This window comes from Somniosus microcephalus, chromosome 9 (genome assembly GCF_052327205.1).
Source record: "Somniosus microcephalus isolate GS21.2 chromosome 9, FLI_Smic_1.0, whole genome shotgun sequence".
In the NCBI taxonomy this organism is placed as follows: domain Eukaryota; kingdom Metazoa; phylum Chordata; class Chondrichthyes; order Squaliformes; family Somniosidae; genus Somniosus; species Somniosus microcephalus.
In genome coordinates, this window is record NC_140995.1 from 24,399,541 (window position 1) to 24,420,987 (window position 21,447).

Below are 21,447 nucleotides of genomic sequence, written 5' to 3' on the forward strand. Positions count from 1 at the left end.
GATTTGCTTCACTGTACCAATCGTGACTAGTTTGCCATGAGGAATTGCAATAACGTTTGAGCATCCTCATGAACCAACATCTTGAAGTTAGCTGTGCATCTTAGATCTAATTGTAATTTGAAATACAGCTGTTCCACATTGAGTCAGATTGACTCAGTTACTAGGACTGCTGCATCGGAGTTAGAAGGTTGTGAGTTCAAGCCCCACTCCAAGCCTTGAACATATAAGCCTGGGAATTCCTGGTGCCCTGCTCCTCTGGCGTAAGTGTGGCAGAACAGAACCCTTGCCTACTGCCAGAGACCCTGTCCCATATTCTGGACATGGGTCACTTGCCTAGCCGGGATAAAGCTGCTGGCCACTGCTAGGGTGCATCAGCGGTGTATCCCGGCCTAAGCCAATCGGCCCTCCCAAGGTGGAGCAGAGTCCTCCGGTGGTCCAAATGGGCTGAAGAAAATTTAAAGAAATTCTTCAGCTTCCATTGGAACCAACCTGACTAAAGAAGGTAATCCCAGAGGGATTGATTACCTTACTCTAGTAAAGGTTTGGGTCCTTGAGAAGATCCCATAGGGACTTAAGATGGGTCTCCACTGGCCTGAGGTATACAGAGGTCTTAAAAAGCATATAGTGAGGAATTTCCCGGGGAATTTCCTGGGGAAGGCTGGGAACTTTCCCGATATGCCGCCTTGACGTGGGAGGAGGGCTCAGATGTAAGATCCGTCCATGGCTCCCCAACCGTAATTTCAAAGTCCAGGTCAAATGTGGTAGAATCCTAGCAGAGTCAGGATTGGCCCATTTTTGCCCCGCCCCTGCACCCCAAGCGTAACTGACCCTTATGCCTCCTCCAGCTCCAGGGATTTCGGGGCCACAATCTAAACTGATGCTTCAGTGCAGTACCGAGGCAGTGCCGCATTGTCAGAAGTGCTTTTCAGATGAGACGTTAAACTGAGGCCTCATTTCAAGTGGATATAAAAGATCTCATGGCATTTTTTTGAAGAAGATCAGGGCATACTCCTGCTGTCCAGACTATCATTCCTCCCTCAACCAACAGCACAGATGAATTAATTGCTGTTTGTTGGATCTTGCTGTGTTCAGATTGACTGCTGCATTCAAATTGGCTGCTGTGCTTACCTAACAGTGACGACACGAGCCCCGATTTTGGTCTTTGGTATGCATTGAGCGGGAAGTGGGCAGAGCGATTGCAAGACCCGCCTGATTGAAGTGGTGACTGGCAGCTTGCCTCGTGTAACAAACATAGATTTTGTTTAGTTAAGTGGCAGTTAGAAGATTTCCAAATATGGGGTACAAAAATGGGAATAATGACCCAAGGCAGCCCAACTTTTTCTTGTGGAGCCCCTGATCCTGCTGGCCGCACAAAATAATTTTTGACTTACCTTTTTGGGGCATCTCCTCCTAGGCTTCACTGAGTGGAGTGTCCTCTGTAGGTCCGAGTTAAAATGGTGGTGGAGCAGGATTGTTGACCATCTTGATTTTAACTCCACTACTGCCCTGTTTCAGCTGGGCGGAAGGAGTTATAATTGCCTCTAAAATATCTTATTGTGTCTTTTGGAAACATCCTAAAGCACTTCACAGACAATGAATTATATTGCAGCGCGTTCACTGGAGGCAAACTAAACACATCAGAAGTTTTTTTAAAAAGCTGCTCTCCTTGCAAGTAGTAGGCCTGCCTTTCATTTACAATTTACATAAATTAAACATTAGCAAGTCTACTGTAATACAACACACACTTTATACCACATACAACGGTATAAGACTGGTGCATAATTCAGACTGAACTAATAGATATTTGAATCACCATGGATTCAGGAAATACAAAGAAAGGGTGATTAAGAATCTAAATAAATGTTTCTTTGAGGATGTCGATCATACCTCCATAAGATAATTAAGTCCGAGATAATTGGGTTGAACTCTCGAGGTAGCCGTCTTGCACACTGCCAGTTAAAACTAGTCGTGATAAGCTTGATGCGGCGTGTCACTGATACTAGCACATGTTTTTTCATGTGAGACCAAATATTATAAGAAGGGTGTGTGAAGGTCAACTTGCTGATAATATTTGTAAACAATTAGTCTGACAGTATCTGCAGTATGTCAAGAGGCAGCTAAAATGAAGATTTTACCGTTCCAATATCCGGCTGTGCAATAAAAATAATAAACACATAGATGTGTTTGTTACTTATGCAATATCTTTTAACAGAGCTTTCAACCGCCTCTGTACTTCCCTAATCCTCTCTGCATTTCTACCCCTCTCTTCTCCTTTATGGCCCTCCTTGGAACCCATCTCTTTGACCAAGCTTTTAGTCACCCCTCCCAATTTCTACCCTCCTGACTCCGTGTCCATTTGCTATTTCCCTTATGCCTATTTGTGAAGTGCCTTGGGACATTTTTCATGTTAAATGTAGTCAGTAAATATAAGTTGTTGCCTTTGTTTGTAATTCCTCTGTCATCATACTAATAAAAGCAATGAACCACTTAAAATAGCAGGCAAAAGAATTTCACCCAGTCAGAAATCACACAGCACAATTTCAACCCCCATATGAAAGCCATAATCATTTACAACAAATCCTTGTGCAAATGGTTCTTTAAATTTACTGATAAGGAGTATCAAAGTTAGTAACCTTAATTAAGTCTAAAAATAAAGACTTGCATTTATATAGCGCCTTTCATGGCCTTAGGATGTTCCAATATGCTGTGCAGCCAACAACATACTTTTTGAAGTATAGTCACTGTTGTAATATAGGAAATCTATAATCTCAATCATTGATAAATAAATGTTTTGGGTGGGGACAACAATCTCATTGGGGACATGTATCTCCTTTGCTTATTCCTATTCTGTGACTAAAACAAATGAACATCAGAGTTAATCCCCTCTCTCTGAAAACAGTCCCTCTGACTTGTTTGTATTTTACTGGTAGGTATAAAGATGACGTCTACATTGATCAAACAGGTGAACCAGGCAAATACAGGATGGAAAGCAACTACGGAGTTTACTCTTTGGAGATTAACAGGTGAGTTTACACCGAAATATAAAGGAGGCTCAAGGGGGTCATGGTAATCGTGGTTGATTTTTCTTGTTATGTTTGCATAGAATCATAGAATGATGCAGCATAGAAGGAGGCCATTCGGCCCATCATGCCTGTGCTGGCTCTACGGTAGAGCTTTGAAAGTTACTATTGAATCTGCTGCCACTGTCCTTTCAGGCAGTGCATTCCAGATCACAACTCGCTGGCCTAGAAATTCGGTGGGGTTAGCGCCCAATTAGAGGCGTTAGAGGGTCTTGTGCCGGAATTATAGCTGGTAACGAAATTGCGTTGGGCCCTACCATCGGCGTTAGCCGGTAGCGCTGCGCCGGCACCGATGACGTCATCGGTGTGCGCAGCGTCCCGGTTGCCGTGGTAACCCGGCCCCAAGCCCAAATTCAGTTGCGGCCACCTCGCCCGTGGCAGCCGCAACCAACGATTGTTGAAAGGGATGTTACACACCTTTGCGCTGGCGCATAAAGGTGGAGCGGCGGCCGGCCGCTTTCCCGGCGGCCGCCTGCCCACACACCCCTCCCCGGACTCCTCCACCACCCCCCCGCGGCACTGATGTGTGTGGCCCGCGAGCCCGGCTCTTCCCCGAGGTGCCGGGCTCATTTGTCGGGCGAATCGACCGACCAGCGGTCGGCTGCAGGCAGTTCCTCCTTAACAGAAGGAGGAGGCCTGCAGTACCCCAGCCTGCCGCACCGCCTCGGGTGCCGCAGCGGGGGATTAGCGCCTCAAAACTGCACTGAATGCCCATAGTGAGGCGCAAAAACCCTCCATTAGCGCCCGCCGCCGTCTGGGCCCGGGGCAACCGAATTTTCGTCGGGCGCAGCGGCATTAACGCCGGCGCAAAATTTCGGGCACTAAAGCCCTGGCGGACCCACAACCGAATTTCTAGGCTGCTGTGTTTAAAAAAAAAAAAAAAAAATTTCCTCATGTTGCCTCTGATTCTTTTGCCAATTACCTTAAACCTGTGTCCCCTGGTTACCGACCCTTCTCCCACTGAAAACAGTTTCTCCTTATTGACTCTATCAAAACTGTTCATAGTCTTGAACACCTCTATCCTCTTAACCTTCACTGCTCTAAGGAGAACAACCCCAGCTTCTCCAGTCTCTCCACATAACTGAAGTCCCTCATCCCTGGTACCATTCTAATAAATCTCTTCTGCACCCTCTCCAAGGCCTTGATATCCTCCCTAAAGTGTGTTTCCCAGAATTGAACACAATACTCCAGCTGCGGCCGAACCAGTGTTTTATAAAGGGTTTATCATAACTCCCTTGCTTATGCCTCTATTAATAAAGCCAAGGATCCCGCATGCTTTTTTAACAGCCTTCTCAACTTGTCCTGCCGCCTTCAGAGATTTATGTACATACACCCCCAGGTCTCTCTGTTCTTGCACCCCCCTTTAAAATTGTACCATTTAGTTTATATTGCCTCTCCTCATTCTTCCTACCAAAATGTATCACTTCACATTTCTCTGCGTTAAATTTTATCGGCCATGATCCCATTTCACCAGTCTGTCTATTTCCTCCTGAAGTCTGTTACGATCCTCCTCATTGTTTACTACATTTGCAAGTTTTGTTTCATCTGCAAACTTTGAAATGATGCCCGATATACCCAAGTCCATGTTATTAAAATATATCAAAAAGAGCAGTGGTCCTAATACAGACCCCTGGGGAACACCACTGTATATCGTCATCCAGTCTGAAAAACAACCGTTCAGCACTACGCTCTGCTTTCTGTCCCTTAGCTAATTTTGTATCCACACTGCCACTGCCCCTTTAAATCCCATGGGCTTTAATTTTGCTATCAAGTCTATTATGTGGCATCTATTACTTTCTTCCCCATTTAAAGGCATTCATTTTTTTTTTTTTTTAAACAGCTTGTTTACATAGCCTTCATGTTTGAGTCGTTCATCATAGAAAACTTCTGTAATTCTCATTGGAAATCTATGCCAAAAACCTATGATTCCAATGGCTTAGTGGGAAAAGTCACCACATAAAGTGCTGCGGAGACATCCAGATCAGGGAGGCCCTATGCTTGATCATTGCTTTTGTTGAGTTTGCAGAAGCATTGTGCAATTAGCCTCAGTACCCCTAGGCTAGGAAGGGAAGAAGTTAATCTGATCACCTCACTCCTGATTGCCAGTGACTGACTTCACATTGTTGAGGACAGATTCGGGTTCAGTCTGGATGCCCTCCCACACTCCCATGGTTAAATAGTCTGCTGACACTCGGGGCTGGACTTTCCCCCGGGAACCTGCCTGTTTTTGGGTGGTCTCGGAAGGTTGTTCAGAGGAAAGTGGGCGGGGAGTCCTCCTACCAAATCCTCACTCTTTAAAGTGGTCACCAACATTTTTATTTTCCTCTCCCTCCCTTCCCCATTGCCCATCCTGCTGCATGCAAATGATAGTGAGTGAGTGGGGCTTGGGACTCTGGCTGATTTCCCCTTTATTCCTGCTGATACACCGCCAATGGAGGAGAAGGCCAGAAGGAAGGAAGCGGTGGGGGAAATGTGGCAATGGGAGACAGGAGGGCTAGCTGCAAGATGGGAGATGGCTACATCTTCCACTTCCAACATAGACAAATACTGTTTGTTGGTTCTGGGCTCATTCAGCTCCCTTTAAAATGTGCTGCTCTTTAAGGCGCTATCCCTGACGGTGGTGGAGTCCCTGCTGAAGAGTTTTTTAAATTCATTCATGGGATGTGGGCGTCGCTGGCAAGGCCAGCACTTATTGCCCATCCCTAGTTGCCCTTGAGAAGGTGGTGGTGAGCCGTCTTCTTGAACCGCTGCAGTCCGTGTGGTGAAGGTACTCCCACAATGCTGTTAGGGAGGGAGTTCCAGGATTTTGATCCAATGATGATGAAGGAACGGCAATATACTTCCAAGTCAGGATGGTGCGTGACTTGGAGGGGAATTTGGAGGTGGTAGTGTTCCCATGCGCCTGCTGCCCTTGTCCTTCTTGGTGGGAGAGGTCGCGGGTTTGGAAGGTGCTGCCGAAGAAGCCTTGGTGAGTTGCTGCAGTGCATCTTGTAGATGGTACACACTGCAACCACGGTACGCTGGTGGTGGAGGGAGTGAATGTTTAAGGTGGTGGATGGGGTGCTAATCAAGCGGGCTGCTTTGTCTTGGATGGTGTCGAGCTTCTTGAGTGTTGTTGGAGCTGCACTCATCCAGGGAAGTGGAAAGTATTCCATCACACTCCTGACTTGTGCCTTGTAGATGGTGGATAGGCTTTGGGGAGTCAGGAGGTGAGACACTCGCCACAGAATACCTAGCCTCTGACCTGCTCTTGTTGCCACAGTATTTATCTGGCTGGTCCAGTTAAGTTTCTGGTCAATGGTGACCCCCCAGGATGTTGATGGTGGGGGATTCGGCGATGGTAATGCCGTTGAATGTCAAGGGGCGGTGGTTAGACTCTCACTTGTTGGAGATAGTCATTGCCTGGCACCTGTGTGGTGCGAATGGTACCTGCCACTTAATAGCCCAAGCATGAATGTCATCCAGGTCTTGTTGCATGCGGGCATAGATTGAGGAGTTGCGAATGGCACTGAACACTGTGCAGTCATCAGTGAACATCCCCCATTTCTGACCGCTGGGAGCTTACCCTGCATATGCAATTGATCCCAACCCAGGAACGAGGGTTGGGGTTACAGCAGAGTTGGACCAGCGGGATGAAGTCTTGCCCTGTTGTGTTTCTTGCTGCGATCCTACCTTTAAATAAGGTGTTCCCCCACCCTCACAGCCAAGAGTCACATGTGATGAATGGCCTCTCTGAGGAGATGCTGGAGCTCAAAGAATTGTAACCCAGTGGGACTCGTTCCCCTCAGAAGAGGGTGGGAGAAAAGCTGGCGTGGGAGTGCGAAATGTAGTGATGTGTTTTGTATAGAGTCCTGATTAATCAACGCATTGCACTTCAGCTGGGAACCATCTGTAGTTAAAATTGATGACAACACATGTTTTGCATGTGTGTGAATTACTGTTTAATTGGAGTATACTTTCTTCTTCTTAGGCAGTCCCTCGGAACCGAGGATGACTTGCTTCCACATTAACAATGAGTTCTCAGGTGGCTGATGAGTCCAATGCGGGACCTACAGTCTCTGTCACAGGTGGGGCAGATGGTGGTTGAAGGGGCGGGTGGTTGGGGTGCTTGGGTTGACGTGCGCTCCTTGCGCTGCCTGCGCTTGGCTTCTGCTTGCTCCCGGCGAAGAGACTCGAGGTGTTCGGCGCCTTCCTGGATGCTTCTCGAGAAGAAGTATACTTTAGTGTTCATGTGTCCACCAGACACATGCTAATCTACTTGATCTCATCTTGGATATACATATTCATTCTTTGCTGCTCCTAATTCTTCTTTTCTCTTTCTTTCTGAGTCTCTTTACTAACTGAGAAGAGGTTGTGCTTTTTTTTTGTACAATAAAAGCCAAATGCAGGCAATGTCCCTTCATATTCTAATAGTGTATCGATTTGATGTCTGCCTGATTTGTTATGACCTCTGGCTGTTAAATTCAATTATCCAGCCAGAAAAGCAAAGGAAAGGAACACCGATAATGACCATCAGTGTGAATTGCTGAAGCTGTATTTCTATCAATTCAAAGACATCAACGGCACGATCAGTTCAGGATGACGGGAGGAAAATTTCCGTCATTTTTTTGAAGTGTTTTTTTTTTTGATTGACAGCTGTGTTTCTGAGGTTTCGCAGCACTGTTCTCTTCCACCTGATATAGATGAATGATGTAATCTGCTTTCCTCGTTTGCACCACAGTCCTGGTCCATCACAGCTGCCCTCACCAGAATGTTGAGCTGTCTGCGATTGGATCCCTGCTCCCTCATAGCAGATTAGATTCTCTTGGCTGTCACCTTGTTACTAAGGCCATGTTAAGTCGGTGATTTGAAACCTTTCTAATTCTGTTATATCTACGCCTGTTTTATTGCTTTCAAAAATATCTGATACGTTAAGATCTCATACATGCTTATGTAAAAATAAGTTTTGTGGTTCTCTGACCTGCCATATGCAGCATTAAAAGAAAAAAAAATGAACATTTAATTTTTGCATTACTAATAATGGGCCAGAATTTGCTGGGAAAATGTCACAGGCTAAAATCATATAAACAGAAGATTGAGAACTAGGCAACACTAAGCACAAAGCAATATTGTTATACATATACAGCATAAAAAATTCACTTAACAAACGATTTGGTTCAGCTTCTATAAAAAGAAAAGAATTGCCTTTCACGATGATCAGATGTCCCAAAGCGCTTTACAGCCAATGAAGTACTTTTTGAAGTGGAGTCACTGTTGTAATGTAGGAAACACGGCAGCCAATTTGCGCACAGCAAGCTCACACAAAAAGCAATATGATAATGATCAGACAATCTGTTTTTAGTGATGTTGATTGAGGGATAAATATTGGCCAGGACACCATGGATAAGTCCCCTACTCTCCTTTGAGCTAGTGCCATGGGATCTTTTACGTCCACTTGAGAGAGCAGACGGGCCCTCGGTTTAACGTCTCATCTGAAAGATGGCACCTTCGACAGTGCAGCACTCCCTCAGCACTGCACTGGAGTGTCAGCCTAGATTTTTGTGCTCAAGTCTCTGGAGTGGGACTGTGAACCCACAACCTTCTGACTCTGAGGTGAGAGTGCTACCCACTGTGCCACTGGCTGACAAATAGTAGAAAGAGTCTTCCTTAGTTTATGATACAAACAATAAAATTCTTCTGTAGAAATATGTATTGGTCCCTTGAGGTCTGTCCTAGATGGATAATTTAGCAAGGTTTTGTGGCTGGCGTGAAGCCTCGCTTGATGTGAGTGTGAATCAGAGATAGGTCGCTAACACTATAGGACTGATTCTGTGAAAATCTCCCCTGTAATACCAGCTTTTGTTATGGAGCTTGTCCTTCTGACATACTGAGGCTGAGAAATGAATTGCACAGTTTTGCTTTAAGAACAGTTGCCCATTTTGAAGTTAGGATAATAACAAAACTATTTTGACACATGGCAGAAATGCAGCTTCTTTTAATGTTTCTCTACAATCAACTGCTGTAGACACCTGAGGTGGACTAGTTTAAAACTTTAGTGAAGCTAAAGAGCTGCCAGAGTAAAATGCAAGGCAGTAATCAATGTTCTTCTAAAGGTGGTAGGTAACATTCAGTACTTTACTAATCACTGAAAATACTGTTATTTTATCAACCCGTGCTCACATTTACCAGAAAACTATTGTTCATTCCTTTAATATTATTACTGTCCTGAGCTAAGGAAGGGAGAGATTAGCCAGGGGTTCCTGCTTCTGATCTGTGTCCTAGTAACTGGCTGGAAAGTTCTATAATAAAAACAGAAAATGCTGGAGATACTCAGCAGGTCAGGCAGCATCTGTGAAGAGAGAAACAGAGTTAACGTTTCAGGTCAGACAAAAGGTCATCGACCTGAAACGTTAACTCTGTTTCTCTCTTCACAGATGCTGCCTGACCTGCTGAGTATCTCCAGCATTTTCTGTTTTTATTTCAGATTTCCAGCATCTGCAGTATTTTCTTTTTTCTTTTTGTTTTGGAAAATTATTTAGATGTTTGGTGAGGTCAGAATCATAGTTGAACAGTCCAGAAATGCCCATTAAGAATGACCATTTGGGTTAGGCACCAGAAGGTGGTTTGTGGCCCTAAACTGTAACCCATCATGTATCAGCAAGGAGGAGATCGAAGGGGGCAGGACAGGGTGGTGCGGTGTACGGAGATGGGAGGGGTATTGGGGCTTTGGAGGGGGTGTGGAGGGGATTTACTGGAATGGTGCCAGGGATGAGGGACATCAGTTATGTGGAGAGACTGGAGTTGTTCTCCTCGGAGCAGGGAAGGCTGGGAGGCGGTTTGGTGGAGGTGTTCGGAATCATGAAGGGTTTAGATCAAGTAAAGAAAGAGAAACTGTTTCCAGTGGCAAAAGGAAGGACACAGGTTTGAGGTGATTGGCAAAAGAGCCAGAGGTGACATGAGGAAACATTTTTTTACGCAGCGAGTTGTTAAGCTCTAGAATGCACTGCCTGAAAGGGTGGTGGAAGCAGATTCAATAGTGACATTCAAAGAGAGTTGGATAAATACTTAAAGGGAAAACATTTACAGGGCTATGGGGAAAGAGCAGGGGAGTGGGACTAATTGGGTAGCTCTACCAAAGAGCCGGCACAGGCACGATGGGCCAAATAGCCTCCTTCTGTGCTGTATCATCCTATGATTCTATAACAAAAAACCAACCTGCCAATGATTCTTTATTGCCCCAAAAATTGCTGGGAAAATAATGGCGAGTTTAACGCATACCCGTTATTGGTGCGTACTAAATCCAGCACTTTGTGGCGAGGAAGAGATACGCCGTGAGCTGCGAATCGCCACAAAACATCTCTGGCCGATTTGCGCCGCTCTGCTGTTAGCCTGACGAAAACGGGCGCTCGCCATCAACCTCCCCGTGAACGTCAAGAAATTGCTGAATTTGCACAGTGAATACGAATTAAACTCGCCACAGAAAGTTAGGGCTACTATTTCATGGTGTGAGCACCCTGCTAGTGGGTGATTTATGGTCCTGACGTGCAACTCAACCTCGGTGGCCCAGAAAGGGAACAATGAAACTGTGGAGTCTCACTCCAACAGCTAGTAAATTGTTCTAGCGGTTTTTGAAATTTGAAATTTTTAAATTATTTTCCTTTCCTTTCTGTCTCTCTCGCTTTATCCATTCTTCTCCCCCTTTCTCTTTCTGTATCTAATTTGACTAATTCACCCTATTTCCTTCACTCAGTTTCATTTTGTATCCTTAAATCTCATTGGTTAAGGAGATAGAGGATTGGTTCCATTGTTGATCAAGGTCCCAGATGCCCCATTGCCCTTTCCGTTATCCACTTGCATTTCCAGCAATTTGCGACGCAAAAATAATTGGTGCTGAAGGGTGAGGAAAAAAAAAAGCAACTCACGGTGCACGCCACGAGATGCCCCAATCCAGCAAATGCTGGGCCATAATGTAAATGACTGAACATAGCATTAGTTGGCAAAGGCATGCTCAGTCTGCTGTTCCACCACCTGGTGGGGAGCACTGGAATCAACTCGGACACTTGACTGGCCAAGAAAGTAATTAATCATGAAACAACACATGTTGAATGACAGGAACGTTTCTGACTACTGCACAGTAATGTGATCCTAATCAGATTGCTATGCAGTAAGCCTAATCACTAGGGTATTACCAATTCGCCCTCCTTGGATTCTTAAGCCTGGAGCTGCACTGATAATGTGAATGTATTTGTATGAGGGCAGCACAAAGGTCATTTTTTGATCTCCATAAACTGTTTATAGATTTAAAGGCACCAACATTGCTCCGCTCTTCTGGACGGATGCCCACTGTAAGTTTGGTGGAATGGCCACAAACTCGGCAGGGTCCTGGCTTTTAAGGCCTGTTTCTGGGATGGCCTTGCCTCCACCCAGCCACTGCCACAAGGTCATTGATGTAAGGACTGAGGGGCAGAGCCAGGAGGGGACTTAATAGGTCAGGAGTTTCCCATTGCCTTGGCCCTTAGACAGAACTCAGTATAGCATCTGTTGAATCCGTGATTCTTAAAGTATGATGTTTTCCAATAACTAGATGGAGGCTGTAAATTAACAATCAACAGGTGTTTACTGGAGGAGGGTAGTCTAAAGACTAACAGTACAGAGGCGTGCTCAAGGCTTATATACAGGTGTGGTCACTGCCGGTACTACAGTATACAGGAGCTGTAAAAGTAGTTCTCTCTTAAAGGTACATACACTGCAGCATCGACATAGTTAGGCCTGGTATCCCCCACGCCCAGCCAGATTCTACCAACGTTTACAGGGTCTTTGACAGGCAGGTGTCACAGATGTGCCCACAAACCACCAAAGGCCCCTCCCCTGAACAGGGGAGCTTTGGTGCGGGCAGCCGCACACTTCCATAGTGGAACTGCCAGAATCGCACCCTCCACGGATTATCTGAACCAGTATCCATGTCAGTCTAAGCTGAGACTGCCTTCTAAATATATATCGCTTTCTTAAAGCTTATTGGTGGTATATTTAGGTCTGTCACACAGTTATGGAGCACCGATTACTGTATGTCTTGTGCTTCATTGTATGATGGCATGAAAGTCTTTCTGTTGTGTTACAGCCCAAAATACAATTTCGGTCATTTTTATTATGCCATTTTTCTACCCTCGGATCAGTCTTTAGCTTTTAATGGAGACTGGGTTGTATGGTGGGATTCCAGGCTGAAATCCTCTTCTCCAAATGCCATTTTAAAGGATTATCGCATTTTGTGATTTTCATCCTTTTGTTCAGTTATCCTGATATTGGTTTTAAAGGGACGGTGGCTTGATGAAAACAAATATTGCTCAGCAAAGATTTTTTAATGTGTGGAGACAGAGAACTGGAAAATCATGTATCATTTTTAATTTTGTCGAAGCCACACTCAGCTGAAGTCATTTAAATAATCTGATGTGTTAGTAAACAAATGATGAGTTATTTACTCAGCACATACTCATGCAGACGGTGCCCCTTTACACTTAATACTTATTCAAAAAGACAATTTCACTGCCTTTTTTGAAAGAATTCTGGGCAAAGGCTTGACTTTGATGAGTCGAGCGTGGGTTGCAGGCGCGCAAACCCACTTCACACCGGTTTTCTGCCCGGACCAATTTCCCCACTCCCTGATTATTCCCTCCTCTAGTCCAGGGATGCAGGAAACCATTGTATCACACCACAAGCCTTCCTGACTGAGGTATAACTAACTCAGCACAGACCCAAGGAGCAAACCTGCTCTGTGTGGCTCAGTAATATATTAGGAGTCTTGATGGAACTTTGAGAGACGCAAAGACAAATGGCATGTTAGTCTTTATTGCAAGGGGATTGGAGTACAAGAGTACAAATTGTACAGGGCCTTGGTGAGACCACATCTGGAGTACTGTGCAGTTTTGGTCTCCTTATCCGAGGAAGAATATACTTGCCTTTAGAGGCTGTGCAACGAAGGTTCACTCGATTGATTCCTGGGATGAGAGGGTTCTCCTATGAGGAGACATTGAGTAGATTGGGCCTATACTTTCTGGGTTTTGAAGAATGAGAGGTGATCTTATTGAAATATATAAGTTGCTGAGGGGGATTGAGAGGGTAGATGGTGAGAGGTTGTTTCCCCCTGGCTGGAGAGTCTCGAACTAGGGAGCATAGTCTCAGGATAAGGGGTCGGCCATTTAAGACCGAGATGAGGAGGAATTTCTTCACTCAGAGGGTTGTAAATCTTTGGAATTCTCTGCCCCAGTGGGCTGTAGATGCCAAGTCTTTGAGTATATTCAAGGCTGAGATAGATTGATTTTGGACTCTAGAGGAATCAAGGGATATGGAGATCGGGCAGAAAAGTGGGGTTGAGGTCGAAGATCAGCCATGATCTTATTGAATGGTGGAGCAGGCTCGAGGGGCCATATGGCCTGCTCCTGCTCCTAATTCTTATGTTAACCTGTCCTCATAATTTAACCTTTTTACACCCGGTATCATTCTGGTGAATCTGCACTGTACCCACTCCAAGGCCAATATATCCTTCCTGAGGTGTGGTGCCCAGACCTGACTGCAGTACTCCAGGTGGGGTCTCACCAGTGCTCTGTACAGCTGTAACATAACTCCCAACCCATTGTATTCCAGCCCCTTGAGATAAAGGCCAGCATTCCATTAGCCTTTTAAATTATTTTTTGCACTAGTCCACTAGTTTTTAGTGATGTCTGTACATGAACCCCTAAATCTCTGTGCTCGTTCACAGTTCCTAGCATCTTGCCATTTAGAAAATACTCTGATCAACCTTTCTTGCATCCATAGTGGATGAACTCGCACTTCCCCACCTTGAACTCCATCTACCACAGTTTTGCCCACTCACTTAACCTATCAATGTCCCTTTGCAACTTTCTGCTTCCATCTACACTATTTACTGTGCCGCCTAACTTAATGTTGTCAGTAAACGAGGATATATGGCTCTCCCTTCATCTAAGTCATAAATATAGTGAAAAGCTGAGACCCCAGTACAGAGCTCTGGGGGACACCACTGGTCACATCCTACCAATTGGAGTACATGCCAATTATCCCTACTCTTTGTCTCCTACCTCCCAACCGATTCCCTACCCATGTCAAAAGTTTGCCTCGAATTCCATGTGCTTCCATCTTTCCCTACAATCTCTTGTGTGGAACCTTAAAGAATGCCTTCTGCAAGTTGATATAAATAAAATCCACTGACACTCTCTTATCTACCATGTTGGTGATCCCATCAAACAGTTCAACTAGGTTAGTTAGACATGCCTATCCTTTACAGAGCCATGCTGGCTCTCTCTGATCAGTTTATATTTGTCCAAATGTTCAGTCACTCTCCCCCCCCCAATAACAGACTCTAGTAACTTCATCACAACAGACGTTAGACGAATAGGCCTATAATTTCCTGGTTTATCGTTCCCACCCTTCTCAAGTAATGGAATGACATTGGGAATTTTCCAATCCAAGGGGACAATTCCGAGGGACTCCCGGCAAATATTGACATACTCGTGGAGAAACCCTACAAATGTAGATGCACTTCATGTTACAAAGGCAGTTTTAACTACCCAAAGGAAAGCCATGCTATCATTGGAGAAAGTGTTTTAATCAGTATACAGTAACAGAGATAATACACTCTCAAGTCAACAAATACAGAAAATTACAGAAACCCGATGTCTGATGGATAGAAGTACCACGACCTTACTGACCCCCGAGACCTCCTTGCAAGATCCCAGTTTGAAAACTGGTGGTTTAAGGCAGCGTAAAGATGAAGTGATTACACTGATTTATGTAGGAGAATCTTAATGGTGGAATATCCTGTACTGGCAAAAAGACGTTGGCCCTGATATTAATGGGGAGGGTGCGGGAGAGCGCGGTCGCGCAGGAAAAAGCCGGGGACGTGGTTGCCGATCTTAATGGCAGGGCCTTATTAAAATCAAAGTATGTGGACTCCCATCCGACAACCGGCCAAATTGGCAGTCTGGCCAGCGAACGGGAATGGGAAGCTGCAGCAGGAGGCTGCAGCCGGGGAATGGACCCCGGCAGTTAGTGGAGGTTCTGGCCACAATTGGGGGGAGTGGGGGTGGTCTGCCCACCATTGTTGGGGTGTGGGGGTTGGCTGGGGGAAGAGACTTTCTGGCCGCGATCAGGAAGAAGGGGTGCAGCCCGGTTCAAGGGAGGCCTAAGGCCTGTGAAGTCTGGAGGAGCCCTTCTGGCCCCCAAGGAAACCTGAAAAATAAATTTAAAATTTACTGTCTGGGCCTCTTCTGGCCCAGGATCCAGCTCCCGACAGGTTTTGCCTGATGGTGGAGCTGACACTGCCCCTCATCACCTCCCACACACCCTGCCCCCTGCCCACCCCCTTACTGCCCCTTCCCCCCCCTGCTCAGGCCTCTGATTAAAATTGCAGATCGGGTCCTGTTGACAACAATCTGCATATTTAATGTAGGACCCCGCTTCCTCCCTGGCGGGCTCACCTGCTCAAAAGAGCAAATTAACATCGGGACCCGGCGAGAAGGGTGCAGGCTCGGTGACAGTAAGTGAATCCTGTTATTTTAACTGCCCCACTCCCCCGGCCTGGTTTCCACCAGGTGAGGTAGTTAAAATCGGGCCCTTTTTTTTTCTTGCTCTCCTGTGTTCTTTCCCCCTGAATCCCTTAATAGAATCATTACTTAATATGATGAGAATGTCGACCTTGGTGCGATGCTAGTAAGGCGATCATGTTTTTGATTTCAGATGTACCACTAATGACACCGCTCAGTATTCTGCCTTGGCGTATAACATTCACGGGGAGGCAACAAGCAATGCCGCTCTCATTGTCAAACGTGAGTTTCAGAATAAACGTAGTTTGATCATTTCTCAATTCATGGGATACATATTGTACAGGAGGGGGCATGATTTAACTGAACAATCATTCAAATTATCATCTTTTAGGGTTCCGAGGGGATGAAGAGCCTTACCACTCCGTGTTGCTCCCTGTGAACCGTAAGTGAATACCAGCAAACACAGTCCATTATGTTTATTGTGATTTATTAATATCGTCATCTATTGTTGTTACAATATTCACTCTCTTTGGCAACCTTGTAGTATGAAATCTTAACCACTATATCCTGAAGATGCTGACCCTTGCGAGGATATGATTCCATCGTCGGAGCTAGTAGCCCTCCAATTCTTGTCCAACTACTCCTCCTTCACGCGTGAGCCTAGATAGTGGAAAGCCATTATATTTCAAAATATAACCCGTGTTCTCATTGATAATATAAAGATCCAGAGATATAAAGCCACATGCGAGTTTGATCCTGTCCTCGCCCAACATCCTGGTGTTGATGATAAAAATCAACAACAACAACTTGTATTTATATAGCGCCTTTAACGTAGTAAAATGTTCAAAGGCCTTTCACAGGAGTGTTATCAAACAAAATCTGACACTGAGCCACACAGAGATATTGGGGCAAATGACAAAAAAGCTTGGTCAAAGAGGTAGGTTTTAAGAAGTGTCCTAAAGGAGGAGAGCGAGGCGGAGAGGTTTAGGGAGGAAATTCCAGAGCTTAGGGCCTTGGCAGCTGAAGTCACGGCCGCCAATGGTGGAGCGATTAAAATCAGGGATGCTCTAGAGGCCAGAATTGGAGGAGTGCAGATATCTCAGAGGGTTGTAGGGCTGGAGCAGATTACAGAGATAGGAAAGGGCGAGAGCATGGAGGGATTTGAAAACAAGATGACAGTTTTAAAATCGAGGCGTTGCTTAATCAGGCGCAAGAGCCCTGTCCTAGAAACACTGAAGCTGACTGTACAATCCCTATCACTGCCCCAACTGAGATGAGCTAATGTAGTACAAATAGGGATGGAACCCAGACCTTTCTGATCTACTGGCTCAGATTCATATGGCCAGTGTGTTTAGTCACTAATCTGTCAAATCACGGCCTTTATCTCTGATTCTGAGCACATTAAATTTACGATGATTTCCTTTGGCTCCAGTTACTTGTTTGTGAAAACTGTTTGGACTTACGACTACCGCTTGTCATTTGCTGTGAATGTCACTGGATTGGAACCATGGATGAAGCACTTGAAGCACAGAAAGGAAAAAAAAAATCCAACCTCAATCTGAAGGGCGGAAACAATTTAAGGACTAGTGAAAACCAAAGATGCACAGGAAATATGTCCGCGCCTGAAAAAAGAAGAGAGGCCCACACATTGGGTAAAGGCCCTGTACCAGAACTGGGAAAAGGAAGACAAGAGCACCTTTATAGGATGGAGCAAAACAAAGAGGGGAAGGGTGAACAATAAATAAAGAGGCTCCTCTCTCCTCTTTGTTTTAGTCTGTTCTACAACTTCAACAACACCGAGTAATCCCGGCGAGTGCTTCAGGCAGGGCCAACCTTTGCCCTTACCAGAGATCAAAGGTCGCTGACACAAGTCAATGAATGATGGATTTTTGTTCTACTGCCCCTCACGTCACTTTGTGAAACCATAGGAAATAGCAAAAAAAAATTAATTCCGTGTAACATTGTAACCGGTAACGTTAGGCGTCTGGACTGAGGGTACGAGAATTACCATTAAATATGTTGCTCGCATTTAGTCATTTAAAGCTTGAGTTTCACCAATCATACCTCCTTCTAAGAAGCAATCAGAAAGAATTATGATTGATTAATTTTCATCAGTTTATTTCTGTTACATAGTTTAAGAAATAAATGTTCAAACTCTCAACAATCATGGACGAAACTGGCTTAGAGGTACTGAGCACTGCTAGTTTGAAAGAGATAAGTTAACTTCGATAGAAATAGTCAGAAGCCTAGGCTGCTTTTAGAAATTGTGTAGTTTTAAACATGCATGTTAATTCAGCTCTCTCACACCTGGAGGCTGAAGGACCATTAGTTTTGCAGTTTGGGTCCCAGGGAGAGGGATGTTGCAACAACTTCCCTGCATTACCATCTTCTTCTAATATTTACATCTTCCGGTGGTCTCCTACCAACATATTGAGGATAATTGGGAACACAAGGACTGTTTTTTTTCTGCTTATGTGCAGAGTCTCCCGTCCACACATGTCCTGTTTTCCCATGCTCACACTCCTCCCCCCACACCCCAGAAATTCATAGTTGAAATGTTGACCTCCTGGGAATTAACCACCTTTAAATGTGGTTAGATTGAGTGAAAATGCTGCAAGAGGGAGAAATAAATCAATGGGGTTTCTTAATGAAATGATGTAAAGAACCAATCCGCCTCAGTAATGTATGTCGGAGGGCCTAACATAGAAACATAGAAACATAGAAGATAGGAGCAGGAGTAGGCCATTCGGCCCTTCGAGCCTGCTCCGCCATTCAACGAGATCATGGCTGATCATCCAAACCCTAGCACCCAGTCCCTACACTGACAGCCATCCCACCCAAGCCCTATCCCCGTAACCCCGTAACCCCACGTATTTAATCCCCCCTAACACTAAGGGTCAATTTTTATCATGGCCAATCAACCTAACCCGCACATCTTTGGACTGTGGGAGGAAACCGGAGCACCCGGAGGAAACCCACGCAAACACGGGGAGAATGTGCAAACTCCACACAGACAGTCACCCGAGGCTGGATTTGAACCCGGGTCCCTGGCGCTGTGAGGCAACAGTGCTAACCACTATGCCACCGTGCTGCCAGAGTTGACAGTACCCTGTGCTTCTGTGCTTCTCCATACTTGCGCCCACACAGAAAGCAGACTCATGGAATGGCTCAGTGTCTCTAGTGCTCCAGAGGAGGAGACAATTGGTCATATTGCAGATGGCAAGATCCACAAAAAAGTGAGTCTGCATGGCCATGGGCTGTACATTACTCTTTAGGAATGGTGCCAATGGTGCAAGAACTGCATGTCTGCAGTCTAAGGCATGAAATAAAGGTTAAAGGTACCTTGATTAGTGTGGCATCTGAGCCAGTTCCTGTGATGCTGCCGTCAGCACTTTCCTTAAAGAAAAATATTCAGCACATCTACAGAAGTAGACAACAAACTTCTATTAAGACTGCATGAGTAGAGATTGAAAAGCTTAACACGTTCTTATCAAATTCCTCCCTCTGCTATTTTAATGGAGGTGTCAATCTGTTTAACATAATTGCCCGCTAGGCCATTCTTCTTTCACCTCTAACCGCCAACCTGTCGCCAGACTTTCTTGTCTCACTTTATTTATCAATACTACGATGGTCATCACTTGTCTAAACTTTCCTCTACTGTTTTTCTAGTTTCCAAATGCACCACCCTACCTGTTCCTCTTCCTCCCTGTGTTAGAATCAGAGTACACTCCTCAGTCCTCTGCTCCCTGCAGGGAGCTGTGCTCGAACGAGGTTTGAGTCACATATAGGGCTACAACACTGTAGTACGAACATATGAAATTGATGGGCAGGGAAAGACCAGCTGATGCATCAAACCTGCCCCACACGATGGCTGGAGCATCATGCCTAAACACCGCCCCCCAACCCCCACCACTCCCCCCACCCCGCCACAGCCATGTAATCTCCTGGTAGAGGCAACAAAAAAAACAGAGAAAAAACCCAGGCCCAATAAGGGGAAAAAATACTCTGGGGAAATTCCTCTCCGACCCTCTCAGGCGATCGAAACCAGTCCAGGAGATCACATGGACCAAGTGTTATCAATAAAGACACTTCCCTTCTGTATGATACGATCTCTGCCCACATCCCCAGCTCCCCTTTGAAGGTATGTAGAGAGTCCGTACCCACCACACCAGCTGGCATCATATTCCAGAAACTCACTACTCTCTGGGAAAAGAAGTAGGCCTAGAAATTCAGTGGCCTGCGCCACCAGTTTGCGCCCAAAGAGGGCTTTTGCGCCAGTCTGCAAACTTCAGGCGAAATTCAGCGGTGCACTAATGGCGGCGTTAGGCTGTAGCGCTGCGCCGCCACCGATGACATCATCGGTGTGCGCAGCGCCCCGTTTCCGTGAAGAACGCCATATTAAGTCGCGCCCGCCTCTTCAGCGCCGGCCGCAAACAGCGACCGGTACACAGGGCCTACCTGTGGCGGTAGTGGCGGTAATTAAAGTGGAGGTGCGGCCGGCCGCTTTTTCGGCGGCCGCCTGCCCGCACCTCCTTCCCCGGCCTCCTCCACCCCCCCCCCCCGCGGCATTGCCGGCTGGATTCCGGGAGCCCGGCACTTCTCCGTTCTGCCGGGCTCTTTTGCCGGCACTCGCGATCGGGGCTCCGGCTGCTGCAGGCACCTCCCCCTTAAGAGAGGGAGGAAGGCCTGCAGTACCGCAGCCTGCCGCTCCGCTGCGGGTGGCGCTGCGGCCACTAGCGCGCCGATAATCAGTTTCAGCGCCCAAGCGGGGCGCCGAAACCCCTGTTTAGCGGCCGCCTTCCACTTGGTGCGCTGACACTGAATATCCCGCTTGCGCAAGTGGATCCGCGCGCAGCGGTAATTCCGGCGCCCAGGCGAGCTGGGCGCCCCAAAATGAATTTCTAGGCCCCGCAGTTTGAGTTTAGTTTCAGTTTCGCTTTAGATGGATTTCTAACATGATGTCTCCTGTAAATGCTGTTAACTGAGTTGAACATACTTTAGATAAAAAGTCATTCTCTTTCATAAATGTCTCGTCATTGAACTCACAAAGAAATCAATACAACTCATACAAGAGAAAATGTTGGAGTTGCTGAATTATAAAAATGTAACTTGGTTCTGACATAGAGAAAGGCCTTTGAATAAATATAGTTGGATAACACCCTACTAGATAGAGAAATATGATTTTTTAAATCTTATTGATGTGAATAAGAACAGCTTCTATGCACTAACATGTCTTGTGTTTTTTTTCCCTCCGCAGTTCCTCTATTGTCACCTGCTGTTTTTACACATATTGATATTCAATATAGTGAGAAATTTGGTGTGAGCTTCGGCACTGAGGGAGAGACAATGATATTGTCCTGCCGGATGATCCTTACACCAAACATCGGCCGTCTCCAGCCGGAAGCTGTGTGGTACAGAGATGGTCAGTAATTGTGTCCAAGTTTACTATTCGTTTTCACTTGCAAGATCGCATGGACTGTATTTGTGGCAACGTACATCTGTTAAAGTAAGCTGGTGGTACCAAAAGAAAAGGTTGGCCTCGTATCTCTGTGGTTGCAGATTCCTGTCCCTGCAGAGCTCTACATTCCAAACTTCCTGCTTCTAGGTTTCCTGGCAGGTCAAAGCCAGCCTGTGGACATTTCATGCCTTGTGTCACAGGGCTTTAACTACCTCTTTAGGGTTGGAGTCAGCCCATTCGTAAATGGGCAACTCTGTCTCCAGTGAAGCAAGTTTTATCAGTGGTTTATAATGACAAAACCTTTTGTTGCTACGCTCCTTGATAAGCAGTACCCTTGACACTAAATCACTTGAGTATTTTTGAGTATACGTGGGTC

General features: G+C 45.8%; 1 protein-coding gene across 1 annotated transcript in view; it reads left to right on the top strand.

Annotated features, from left to right (window-relative positions):
* myom2b (myomesin 2b) overlaps positions 1-21,447 on the top strand; it is a 158,351-nt gene that overhangs the window by 32,967 nt on the left and 103,937 nt on the right. Inside the window, exons 6-9 of the mRNA XM_085996445.1 lie at positions 2,931-3,023; positions 15,807-15,895; positions 16,005-16,055; positions 20,871-21,035. Coding sequence (XP_085852571.1) covers positions 2,931-3,023; positions 15,807-15,895; positions 16,005-16,055; positions 20,871-21,035 — 398 coding nt within the window. The remainder of the gene's footprint in view (positions 1-2,930; positions 3,024-15,806; positions 15,896-16,004; positions 16,056-20,870; positions 21,036-21,447) is intronic.